The following is a 13,164-nucleotide window of genomic DNA, read 5'->3' as shown; positions in this document are numbered from 1 at the left end:
CTAAAACAGTGATAACTTTTACTAGAAGCATTTTTGCCAATACGTGTACTGTATATTGCAAATATGGTTCTATTTAAAGATGTAATTCATCTATGTGCATTTACATTTTGACTGGGATGTCCCTTTAACTCACAATGCATAGTCAAAATACACAGCACTCCCATAAAGCTCCAAATGGCGATATGGTCAATGCCTGGAGCAACAGCATGTCTACCCATCTATATAGGTTTATTGGCCATATCCTCTGCTGGAGCATCATGGGAGTGACAGAGAGAGGACCTAAGGAAAGACAGAAGTATGCAGTGAGGTGATAGAAGGGAATAAAGGAAAATAAACGTTACCTGTTCGATCCTGATCTTTTCTAATGTGCTGATAGTCGTGCCAGTCCTTCTTTCCAGTTCCTTTTTCTCTGACATATTCATCCTTTTGTCTGACTAGCAGAACCTTTATAACAAAGAGATATACATTTTAATAATCCCCCATCAGCTTCTTGAAACACATAATCCTATAAATGTTACATATTCTTCTAATTTATAATTCAAGTACCCAACACTTAACATTAAAGGGACAGTAGAGTATTTTTATACAGACATAGGATATCAGCAGTTAAACTACTGCACTGCACATAATCTATATAAAAATAGAACATTTAAAACTGACAAAAATGTACACTGTTCTGCACACACTCCTTGAAAAGCCTCTTGAGTGTGTTTAGTCGTATGTTCTTTAACCCTTTGAGTGCTAAGCACTATACCACCTGGGTGCTAAGCGGATTTGAGGTTTTTTTTTTTTTTTTTAACTTTTACATATTTTTTTTTAAAAATATTTGTTTTTAAATATATATATTTTTATTTATTTTTCAGATCCCCAAGACTTATACCGTTGGAAAGGTTAGGCGAAGGTGGGTCTTGGGGGTCTGTAGCTGCTTAGATGCCGGAGATACAGGTTTATAAGCAGCATGTTTCTAAGCAGCATGCCCCTTTTCCTTATACTGTCAATTGTCTTTTTTAAATAAAGTTGCGCGGTGACGTCATCACATCATTGCGCGTGACTTCACCATGCAAAACATAAAGCCCTGGCGATGCCTGTCACTATAAAGGCCCGATTGCCGGGGTAGCAGCGGGTGGGAGCCCCCAGATCTCCCTCAAGGTGGGAGAGTGCTAGCGACGGCTCTGAGCCGTCGTTAGCACCTGAGTGGGAGACTCTGCGGCGGCTCAGAGCCATCGTTAGCACTCAAGGGGTTAACATGGCAAGCTAAGGACAGCTTGCACTGATCAAGTAATCACTGTGTAAAATGTTCTAGGGTCAGACCTCTGGATCCTGCAGCACATACATAAGCCTTTCTATTGGTAATGAAAGAGCAATAAAACACTTTTATATTGTAATATAAGTTATGCATGGTAAAATAATTAACATATACCTTTATTATTTGATTTTCCCTTTTTCCAGCAATTTAACTGTGAATTTTAGTAATTCTGAGAGCTGGAAGCACACACTACAGACTTCACAAGTCTAACCTTGCTACATATCATTCCCTAATTTGCCTCAGCAGGAAGTTAAGATAAGATACTACATAACAATAGAAGTTTTGCTATTAAAATAACAGTATGATTGTCTCTTTAAAATCTGAAAAAAGGTAGGCAAAGTATGGCCATTTAAAATCAATTTCAGCAAATAAGAAGTTCATAGAAAGTTTAGAAAGTTTTTATAGTGGGTTGATTTGTTAATGTACTGCAAGACAACAGAAAGGTCTTGTAATAACAAGGTCCCTTTAAATGCTGAGTTTAATATCCCTTTAAAGGGATACTAAACACAACCTTTATTTTATGATTCAGATAGAGCAGGCAATTTTTAAGCAACTTTCTAATTTATGCCTATTATCAATTTTTCTTTGTTCTCTTGCCATCTTTATTTGAAAATGCAAAAATCTAAGCTTAGGAGCCAGCCCATTTTTTGTTCAGCAAAAAAATGTGAAAGTTACTTAAAATTGCATGCTCTATCTGAATCTTGAAAAAATAATGTGGATTAATATCCCTTTAAGATGTTTTACTACACAGAGGAGAAGTCAAGGCATTTTATTAGATTGCAACATCTATAAGAACCTTGTAACAAGTTAACGACTTTGTCCTACATAGCGATGCAGAATCTGTTGGCGCTCTACAAATACCTAATAATAATCAGTGGCAATTCAATCTACCTACTGCTTGACAGAAAAACACACAATCTCCATTAGGTATAGCGGTGTGAAAGAATTACACTAAACATGCAATAAACAGTACCAGATAGAGCCAGTTAGATACAAGGTCTATAGTTTATATGTAAATATACACCGGCATATAAAAGTAAGAGCATGCATTCAGCTAATCAACGGCTCATTCTGTGGATTTGCAGCCATTACTGGGAAGCAACAGAAGCGACATGCTGGGGAGGAATTCAACAAAAATCTCGGGAGCTTCTAATTATTTTTAAAAACACTATTGATCAAATAGATTTAAATATAGGAGCCAGACATCAACTTGGTATGGAGACAGGCAAGGTTGTTTGTATACAGATATGGAGAAAAATTCAAACATTTAGTGAATAAAAACCGATATAATTTGTGGTTCCCCTGTTCAAATGTTTCTCTCCTAAAATAAATATCCAGTTGGCTGTCAATTGTTAATATATTTTTATTATTTTCCCCATTTAATTTAGAAATTACATTAATAACAAGAAACAAGAACTATCATCAGTACTGTATTAGCAATATATTGTGCAGGGATCTAGTTTAATGAAAGAACCATGGAAAATGGCAAACACTATTTGCAGTCTTCCCTACTTAACGCTTAAAGGGACAGTATAACCCACTGGGAGTGTAATTTCTTCTACTGGCTGTGTTAACACAGCTTGGCCTGGAGGCCAAAAACTTTCAGGATGGGTGGAGATACCACAGGCTACATAAACTATTTCATATGCCATAAGGGTAATGGAAATACGTGTAAACAATTTAATACACTTCAGCAGGTAAAGTGGATCATTGGGAACAAATCGAAGTGGAGAACATTTGAACAGGGGAGAACATTTTTTAGTAAACTGTCCCTTTAAGATTCAAAGCAGTGACCAATTGTTACAGGTCTGTATTACAGTAAATGCCGAGGGCACACACAGTAAAAAAAACAAAAAACTGTATCTGCGACTTCATTCCTTACTGTTGGGAAACATAAACCCAAGCTCTAGAGGACACTAAATGAAAACGGGAGGGACAAAAAGAGAGGCGGGCCCTAATCTGAGGGCACCACAGCCTGCAAAACCTTTCTCCCGAAGGTTGCTTCAGTTGAAGCAAAAACATCCAACTTGTAAAATTTAGAAAAAGTATGTAAGGAGGACCAGGTAGCCGCCTTACTAATCTGATCCATAGAGGCCTCGTTCTTAAAGGCCCTAGAGGAAGCCACTGCTCTAGTATAATGAGCCGTAATTCTCTGAGGAGGTCTATGTCCCACTGTCTCATAAGCTAAACGGATAAGACTCCTCAACCAAAAAGATAAGGAAGTCGAAGAGACCTTCTGGCCTTCAGGCTTCCCAGAATATGCCACAAACAAGGAAGAAGCTCGTCTAAAATCCTTTGTAGCTTGAAGATAAAACTTCAAGGCACGAACCACATCCACATTATGAAGTAAACATTCCTTCGAAGAAGAAGGATTAGGAAACAAAGAAGGGACCACAATCTCTTGATTGATGTTGCGGTCTGACACGACTTTAGGGAGAAACACTTACTTAGTACGTAGGACAGCCTTATCCCGAATGGAACACCAGATAATGAGGCTCACATTGCAAGGCGGCAATTTCAGATACTCTGCGCGCCGAAGCAATAGCCAGTAGAACGAGAACTTTCCAGGACAACTTAATATCAATTTCATGCATAGGATAAAAGGGAGCCCGATGCAATATGAACCAGATTCAGACTCCAAGGGGGAGCCGAAGATCTGAATACAGGTCTGATCCTAATCAGAGCCTTAACAAAAGAATCTGGAATCTCAGAGAGCCTCTTGTGCAGTAAAACAGACAAGGCCGAAATCTATCTCCTCAGGGAACGGGCCGAAGGACCCTTCTCCAGAACATCCTGGAGAAACAACAGAATCCTGGCAACCTTAACCTTAAGTAGGTTCTCCACACCTTATGATAGATGCGACGAGTAACCGGTTTACGAGCTTGAATGAGAGTATCAATAACTCAATCTCCACGCAGTCAGCCTCAGAGAATATAGACTTTGATGAACAAAAGGACCTTGTTCCACCAGATCCCTGCAACAAGGTAACTTCCAAGGAGAAGATGACATCCTCACTAGGACCGCGAATAGAGCAATCAGTATTACTGACGTATGCTCCTGTTTGATGCGGGCCACAACCCGAGGAAAGAGTGGCAATGGTGGAAAAAGGTAGATTAGATTGAACCTCCAAGGCACCACTAATGCATCTATTAGCTCCGCCTGAGGATCCCTGGACCTCGACCCATATCTGAGTAGTTCAGTATTGAGACGCCATGAGATCTATCTCTGGCGTCCCCCACCTGAAGTATATCTCCGCAAACACTTCAGGATGGAGAGACCATTATCCGGTTGAAAGGATTCTGCTGAGAAAATCTGCTTCCCAGTTGTCCACACCTGGAATGTGGATCGCTAACAGTGAACAGCTAAGGGTCTCCGCCCACTCCAGATTCAGAAATATTTCCCTCATTGCAAGGGAGCTTCTCGTTCCCCCCTGATGGTTGATGTAAGCCACCAAGTTTATATTGTCTGATTGGAATCTGATAAACCGGGACGAATCCAGAAGAGGCCTTCAGAGCATTGTAGATCGAAGTTCCAAAATGTTTATCGGGAGGGAGCGTTCCTCCTGAGACCACAGGCCCTGTGACTTCTTGGCACCCCAAACAGCTCCCCATCCTGAGAGGCTCGGCGTCCGTAGCCACAATCTCCCAGGATGGTCTGGGAAAAGATGTCCCTTGGAACAGATGATCTGGACAGAGCCACCAAGAGAGCAATTCTCTCAACCGGTTGTCTAGTGAAATCTGTTAAGACAGATCCGAATGATCGCCGTTCCACTGCCTCAGCATGCACAGCTTTAGTGGTCTGAGACGGAACCTGGCAAAAGGAATTATGTCCATGCTGGACACCATGAGACCAATTACCTCCATACATTGAGTTACAGATGGCCTTAAGGAGGTCCGGAGGGCAAGACATGCCGAAGCTAGCTTGCACCGTCTCTGGTCGATTAGAAATATCCTCATAGATATTGAATCTATTATAGTACCCAGGAATTCCACCTTGGTGCTTGGAATGAGAGAACTCTTCTCTAAGTTTATCTTCCATCCATGTGATCAAAGGAGAGAGAGAAGAGATACCGAATGGACCTCTGCTAGATGAAAGGATGGTTCTTGAAAAAGAATGTTGTCCAAGTAGGGAGCTACTGCTATACCTTGGGTTCTGGCGATAGCCATGAGAGCTCCTAGAACACCTTTGTAAAGATTCTTGGGGCCATAGCTAGACCAAATGGAAGTGCAATGAATTGGAGGTGCTGATAAAGGAACGCAAACCTTAGGAACTGGATGTGGTCCCTGTGGATTGGAACGTGAAGGTAAGCATCCTTCAGATCTATAGTGGTCATGAACTATCCCTCCTGAACTAGAGGAAGAATGGACCTTATTGTCTCCATCTTGAACGAGGGGACGTTTAGAAATTTGTTTAATCACTTTAGGTCCAGAATTGTGCGGAAAGTTCCATCCTTCTTTGGGACCACAAACAGGTTTGAGTAGTATCCCAAACCTCTTTCTGCGATAGGAACCGGGACAATGACCTTTAAGGAGGACAGATCCCGCATGCACCCCAGAAAGGCTGCTATCTTTTCTGGTTTTAAAGACAGGCTTGAGAGGAGAAATCTGCCATTGGGTGGATGAGATTTGAAACCTATCTTGTATCTCTGAGCTATGACCTCCAGGACCCACGGATCCTGCACATCCCTGGACCAAGCATCTGAAAGCAGCAACAGTCTGCCCCCCAAACTATCCAGCTTTGGATCGGGGGTCGCCCCTTCATGCCGACTTGTTCTCAGCGGGCTTCTTCTGCTTGGATTTATTCCAGGATTGAGCCGGCTTCCAAGTGCTCTTGGTTTGCTCGGGCTTAGAGGAGGACAACTGGCTTTGGGACTTTTCAAAACGAAAGGAACGAAAATTAGATCCTTGTCCCTTAGATTTGTTCTTTTTATCCTGCGGTGGGAAGGCACCCTTGACCCCACTAACCGTAGAAATAATGGAGTCCAGGCCTGGACCAAATAAAATGTTTCCCTTAAAGGGGAGGGAAAGTAATCTAGACTTAGAGGTCATGTCAGCAGACCAGGACTTTAGCCAGAGCGCCCGACGCGCCTGCACTGAGAAACCAGAGATTTTAGCATTCAGGCGAATAATCTGCAGGTTTGCATCACATATAAAAGAATTAGCAATTCTCAAAGCCTTAATTCTGTCTTAAATAACATCGAAGGGACCCTCCACCTCGATCGATTCCGCTAAGGAGTCGCACCAGTAGGCCGCTGCTCCAGCAACCAAGTCAACAGCCGCTGCCGGTTAAATAAATATCCCGTATGCTGAAACATTTTCCTGAGAAAAGTTTACATTTTTCTATCCATCGGCTCTCGAGCTATCCTCAAGAGGGATAGTAGTACGCTTAGCTAACTCGATAGCACCATCCACCTTAGGGTTGGAACCCCACAACTCCAGCCGAGAGTCCGGGAATCATTTTTTAAAGGCAGACGAAGGGGAAAAGGAAGATCCAATTCTATCCCATTCGTCTTTAATAATATTCACCATCTTTACAGGTACAGGAAAAGTTAGCGGCGCTACCTTGTCCTCGTACACTCTGTCTAATTTAGGAATCAAAGGTTCATCAAGCAACTTGGCCTCTGGAACCTCTAATGTCGAGAGAACCTCCTTAAGAAGAAAATGTAGGTGTTCAATTTTAAATCTAAAAGGCTGGCTCCTCCGCACCCGGAGGCCTAGAGGCAGCAGACTCCGATCCAGAAATTTCACCCTCTCAAGACTCAAAGTGTGACCCATCCCAGGATACTTGAAAAACTTATCAGGATCCTCCATAGCCTGCGCTAACAACAGTAGGATACAAATAAATTAACTTTTATTTCTCACAAAAATGACACCTATATACCCCCAATGACTGGGGCACTCACCACCTCCTAGACCCAGGCAACCAGAGAAGAAGCAACCTCTCCGACAGATAGCTCGATTAGGAAAGAGAAAACGAAAGTGTGACCACACCCGGTCACGTAGTGTGCAAGGCAGGACTGCTCCTGCTACGAGAAAGTGTGCCAAGCTGCGTAGCGTTCAAAGTGAAAGTAAACACCTGTATGTTCCGTTACCGCATAACAACTATGTGCCCAAAAAATAAATCGCACAGATAAGCAGCATAAATCAAAGAAACACATTTGATTAATCCCCACTGTTCAATAACCTCCCTCAGGAGATATTAACCCATGATTCTATAAAGATAAAAGGAGTCACACTGTGATCCTGTCTTCAGCAATTTCAACAAAAGTAAAAATTGAAATGATCTTACTAGAATCTGTGTTGTGGAACAGAAACACAGCCTCTCAAGTGTGACAGTCTTGTAGCGCTGCTCCTGTCATGGACTTGAGTTAGGAAAGCAGACAGTGAAACTCATCAACACTGGTTGCTTAAGGAGCTATTAGCAGGCAGTCTGGATGGGTTCGCAGAAAGACTTTCCCTGCATCTCCAGACTCTAACGTTTGTCAATGCTCTCACTGAGAGGCTGACAAGACTACTTTAAAAACTCCAGTTCCATGAGGAACAACTCCGAAATCTTCTGACACTTCTCTTCCATCCTCCTGTGACGAAAGGCAAAGAATGACTGGGGGATAGTGGAAGTGGGAAGTGGAAGAGGTATTTAAGCCTTTTGGCTGGGGTGTCTTTGCCTCCTCCTGGTGGCCAGGTTCAGTATTTCCCAACAGTAAGGAATGAAGCAGTGGACTCTCCTTGTATTAAGAAGGAAATGGGTAATAACATAAATTATGCTTACCTGATAATTTTCTTTTCTTCAGATGGAAACAGTCCACAGCTGCATTCATTACTTTTGGGAAATAAGAACCTGGCCACCAGGAGGAGGCAGAGACACCCCAGCCAAAGGCTTAAATACTCCTCCCACTCCCCTCATCCCCCCAGTCATTCTGCCGAGGAACAAGGAACAATAGAAGATATATCAGGGTGAAAAGGTGCCAGAAGAACAAAAATTACAGCCGCCCCCCATAAAAGCATGGACGGGGAGCTGTGGACTCTCTGAAGAAAAGAAAATTATCATCAAGTAAGCATAATTTATGCTTTTCTTCATAAATGGAAAGAGTCCACAGCTGCATTCATTAATTTTGGCAAAACAACAACCAATCTATAGAGGACACTGAATGCTAAAATGGGTGGGTACAAAAGGCGGCCAATACTTAAGGGCACCAAACCTGAAAACACAATCCCAGAAAAAAAATCCTGCTTCGTCCGAAGCCAGAAAACATTTGAAAAGAAAACACTCCCCCCAAGGAGACTGACACACAGATAGTCCACAAGCCGAACTAGAACCCGCAAAACGGATGCAACTGAGCCAACACTCCTCCAGAGATACCATCGCCCAAAGGACGAACCTCAACCCCACACCCCTTCATAGAAAAAGAGACAATGGAAAACTCCCAAAAAGGAGAGGCTATGGAGGATTAACAAGGAATCCCAAAAAAAACTAAACAGGATGCAATAAAATCCAAATAAAAATGGAAACCCAAAATGCAAACCACGCTTACAGGGACCCCAAGGTGTCCCAAAAAAAGGTAAAGGCAATGCACAGACCCCGACCGCACTGAACCACAAGGTTAAATCGGGAAACAGAACAAAGAAGCAAACTTTTTAGAAAGAATGAGAGTAATTGCCTCAAACAAACCACTAAAACCATAGTCCCAAGTCCCCAGGAACTCAGAATATCAACATATTACAACCAACACGTGCAATAACCCCAGAGAAGCAGCCTCTGAGTACAAAACGCAGCAGTGATACCAAGACGACTGTAAACAAGGGAACACTTGCAGGCAAGTAAAAAAGGTAGCCGAAGATAACATCCACCAACTAGTGGGTACACTCAGGAAATCCAAAGCCACAAGCCCAACACACGTAGCTGGGCAACAAGGAGCCCAGAACCTCAAAAAAGGCTCTCCAGACCTCCACAAACCGAGGAGACACCACTCATCTCAGAACCTAGTCCACACTGGGCCAGTCCAAGCAACAGGACTAAAATACAGGGGAGCAGAAAAGGTCCCAACCACCAGCATGCATAGAAAAAAAGGGCGGAAAGAATGACCCCAGACACCCCAACAGAGCTTGGAAGCCTTCCAAAAGCACCTACAGATACTTCCAAGGAAGATCCCTATAGAGATCGGTAGAAAAGACTGAAGTATCATGATCCAGCGTGACACTCTATGGCGGACTCCACATAGCACCCACAATGGCACTCCAAAGGAGAAACTATAAAGACAAGCAGAACTATGCGGACCAGTATGAAACTGCAAAGTCACAGACAGAACAATCCCAGAAAGAGAATCACCCTCTTAACAGGACAACCTGTTCCACCCTCCTGCACACAGAACAGGGCAACATCTTCCAAAGAAAGGAATCCTCACCTCTAAGGAAGCAAGACAACCCACATCAAGGGAAGGGCACAGACAAGGACAGCACACAAGCTCACAAGGCTAAGCCGTAAGTAGAGCTGAACAAAAATCATCCAGGCGCCCCTGATGAACATGAAAGAGGAACTCTCCAAAAGGAAAGCACATACCCTGAAGAACAAGGCAGGGCACAAGGAGCCCAAGCACACAGAGCTCCTGGCCAAGCTGCTAGTAGCACAACTAGCAAGACCATAAGATAAGTCCACGTTCCCTGGATAATAAGGGCTTCCGGACCAAACATAGAAATATAAAAAATTCCTAAAAGAAGCCCAAGCCCCAGAATTGTGTAGACAAACAATACCCCAGGGAACACCATACCCCGCCTGAAGAAAAAAACAGGCTATAACAGAAAGACCAACCTGTAGAAAAGGTTGAAGACTCACACAAGAAATCCCAACCCAAAGGGAAGAGAGTACCCCGTACAGAAGTCCAACTCCAAAGAGCCATATGACAGGACAGAACCGAGAAGATTCTAAGTCCAACAAGCTACATTACCCACACTTCCATAATCGAGGGGGAAATGTCAGGGACAAAAGTCACCCGAAGATTGAGTCAGTAAGGCTAGGACTCATGATCCGAGTACAAACCTTAAAGACAACATCTAGGGAAGGAGAATGCATAGCATCCCAACTCCGGAAACAACCCCTAGACATGGCTAGGATAAGAAAACAGCCAAATATCCCAATAAGGAACGCAAACCCCCAGAAAAAGGAGTCCGCAAAGCCCTCCCATATGGCGGCATCAACCGCAAAGGAGAAAAAAAAAAGTAACCAGACACGAGATCTCGACCCTAAGGAAGAGTCCCCAAAAAAGGAACAAGTCCGATAGCCCAGGGAAGGCAAGACCACCAAAAACACTGGCAAAGAGGTCCAAAACCTCCAATCCTCAACCTACACGGGGAAGGAAAACACTCAAATCCCGAAGAATCAGAAACTACGAAGTGTGACGGACTGAAACTCCCAAATGACCAGCTCGGAGTCAATGAGGACTGAACCAGTCTCCAGGCTCCACGGACCCGCAGGTCTTCACAGAACGCTTCGTTGTAACTTGTAAAAACAAGATAATAAACAAACGCAAACAGTAGTGCAAGCACTCTGCGCCAAAACTGGACCAGCCAGGCAGACAGGCGCCACGTGACCGAATTAAAGGCCTCAAGCCATAAGGAGCTGAACCTCAGTCCTTACTTGAAATACACACCCCCAGGAAGGGAGATAAACAACAAACAGAGGACCAATGCGTCCCCAGAACAACTTCCGTAGAAGTATCCAGTGCAATCATAAATTCGTGAGTATCGATTCCAGAGAGTAAATTCCCGAAGGAATATAAAACAAAACATGAGCTTGAAAAATCAAATAAAAGACATCCTAACCGGAGAAAAAAGAAGAAGAAAAGGCAACCCATAGGTTAATGCCCAATCACAACAGGCACACCCACAGGACCAGCCCAAGGGAACCCTGCCCGGAAAAGCTCAGATAGGAAAAGATACTCAAATCAGATTATAAGAAGATTAATTCATCCCCTTAAAATTAATTCTGAGAGCTATTCGGAAAGGAAGACCCAGAACCCCTGTATGGGATCCTCCAACAACGCCAGGATGTGCTGTAGCATTACACGAAGGCGTGCCAGTCTGAACCGAAAAGCACAGCACACCTCCGCCGGAGCCTTAGGACCAGACGCTCCTTCGGATAAGTGAACGGGCCATCCCATGCCTAGGGAACCCGGGTTGACGGAACACGAACACAATCTTAGGCAAACATCTGCAAGCTGCAGATGTGCCAGCGCCATAAGAATTTGAATACGGAAACGTGCTACAACCTCCGGAGGGAACAAACCACCGTCCAGGGAAGGATAAGCATAATCTAGGTCACCTGCACGTGTAGCAACAGTAAGTGGTAGGGAACTCGCCACTCGAGGGACAGAACCCCCAGAGGCGCCCACTAGGACGGCCATCGGAACATAACTGACTGTCATGCGTCATCTGGGCCGGTTCATATTCATCACAAGAAATAGAATCTGAATCAGAGACTACTTGAATCTCAACATTAGAGTCCCCCCATAGCTGGGAATGAATACAAACAGTTTGGAATAATTAGACAAATAAACCTAAACGGCACCTTACACCCCCAATGACTGGGGCACTCACCACTTCCTAGCACCAGACACCAACAGGCCAGAATCTTTCCGTCGCCACACTGTCAGGAATGCAGAACTGGAGAGGCAAAAAGGTGACCACACCGGTCACAAGGTAGGCCGTACAGTCCAAAAACGCACGCTTGACCGTAAAGGCCGCTATGTTCCACAAGGCCTCAAGCCAGAGTAACACTACACATAAGCAGGTTGAATCACATAACAAACATGATTTTAAAAAAAACCTGTTCAATAACCCCCCTTAGGAGATATTAACCCTTGATTCTAAGATACAAAAGGAGCCTGAGACCCTGCGTTATAGTTAGTCCCACAAGGTAGTAGCCTCCCGGGAAAAACATCAGTAATATACATTCATGAGAAAGTAAAATGAAACGATCTTACCGGAATCTACACGTGGAACAGGAACACGGCCCTTCATGTGTGACAGATAGTAGCGTCGCCTCTGCCATGGACTTGAGAGAAGAAAGCAAGCGGGATGGTTTCGCAGAAAGACTCTCTCCGGACTCTAACTTTCATCCATGCTCTCACTGAGAGGCTGATAGGACTACTTAAAACTCCCGTCCCATGCCGAAGAGTACTACCCTCCATAAGAGACTATCGAAAACCTCTGACAACTCCTGGGACAAAAGGCAAAGAATGACTGGGGGATGAGGGGAGTGGGAGGAGTATTTAAGCCTTTGGCTGGGAAGTCTTTGCCTCCTCCTGGTGGCCAGGTTCTTATTTCCCAAAAGTAATGAATGCAGCTGTGGACTCTTTCCATTTATGAAGAAAAAGGGGATTATCTATCTTTTTTAAACAATAACATTTTTGGAGTAGACTGTCCCTTTAAAATAACATACTCTAATGTATTAGCGTTTGTAATTTATCGACTATACTGGCTCTTCAAGAAGATGTACCCAAATATTACAATTCATATGCACAGGTGCAAAATGTTATTTATTTTTTAAGTAAGGATATTGTGATCTTTTAGGAGAAAAAGAAAAACATTAGGTGTTAAGCATCTTACATAACTGAATCATGTCTGCGATTATGAAATGGGACAAATCATGCTGAAACTACTATAGGAAGAAAATCCCTAGAGATTCTCAGAACAGTCTAATCCAGATGGGAGCAAAAAGGGAGATTTACACGTCAGAGCACTAAACTCTAAGAATTTACCATCCAACATACAGGGCAGTTTCCATGTCAACAGTTCAGGGGATTTCAAAGAGTCTATTACAGAAAGAAAGACTAGCTAAATTAGATCTATTCAATCTAGAATACA

The 13,164-nt window shown here is 43.4% G+C and overlaps 1 protein-coding gene across 1 annotated transcript in view; it reads right to left on the bottom strand.

Moving 5' to 3' along the window:
* The window catches only part of GALNT10 (polypeptide N-acetylgalactosaminyltransferase 10), a 402,787-nt gene that overhangs the window by 276,424 nt on the left and 113,199 nt on the right, over positions 1-13,164 (bottom strand). The window contains exon 2 of the mRNA XM_053718701.1: positions 342-444. Coding sequence (XP_053574676.1) covers positions 342-444 — 103 coding nt within the window. The remainder of the gene's footprint in view (positions 1-341; positions 445-13,164) is intronic.

The sequence above is a fragment of the Bombina bombina genome, chromosome 6, assembly GCF_027579735.1.
Source record: "Bombina bombina isolate aBomBom1 chromosome 6, aBomBom1.pri, whole genome shotgun sequence".
NCBI lineage: Eukaryota > Metazoa > Chordata > Amphibia > Anura > Bombinatoridae > Bombina > Bombina bombina.
The sequence above is the reverse complement of the archived record's forward strand: the minus strand, read 5'-3'. Positions and strand labels throughout refer to the sequence as shown.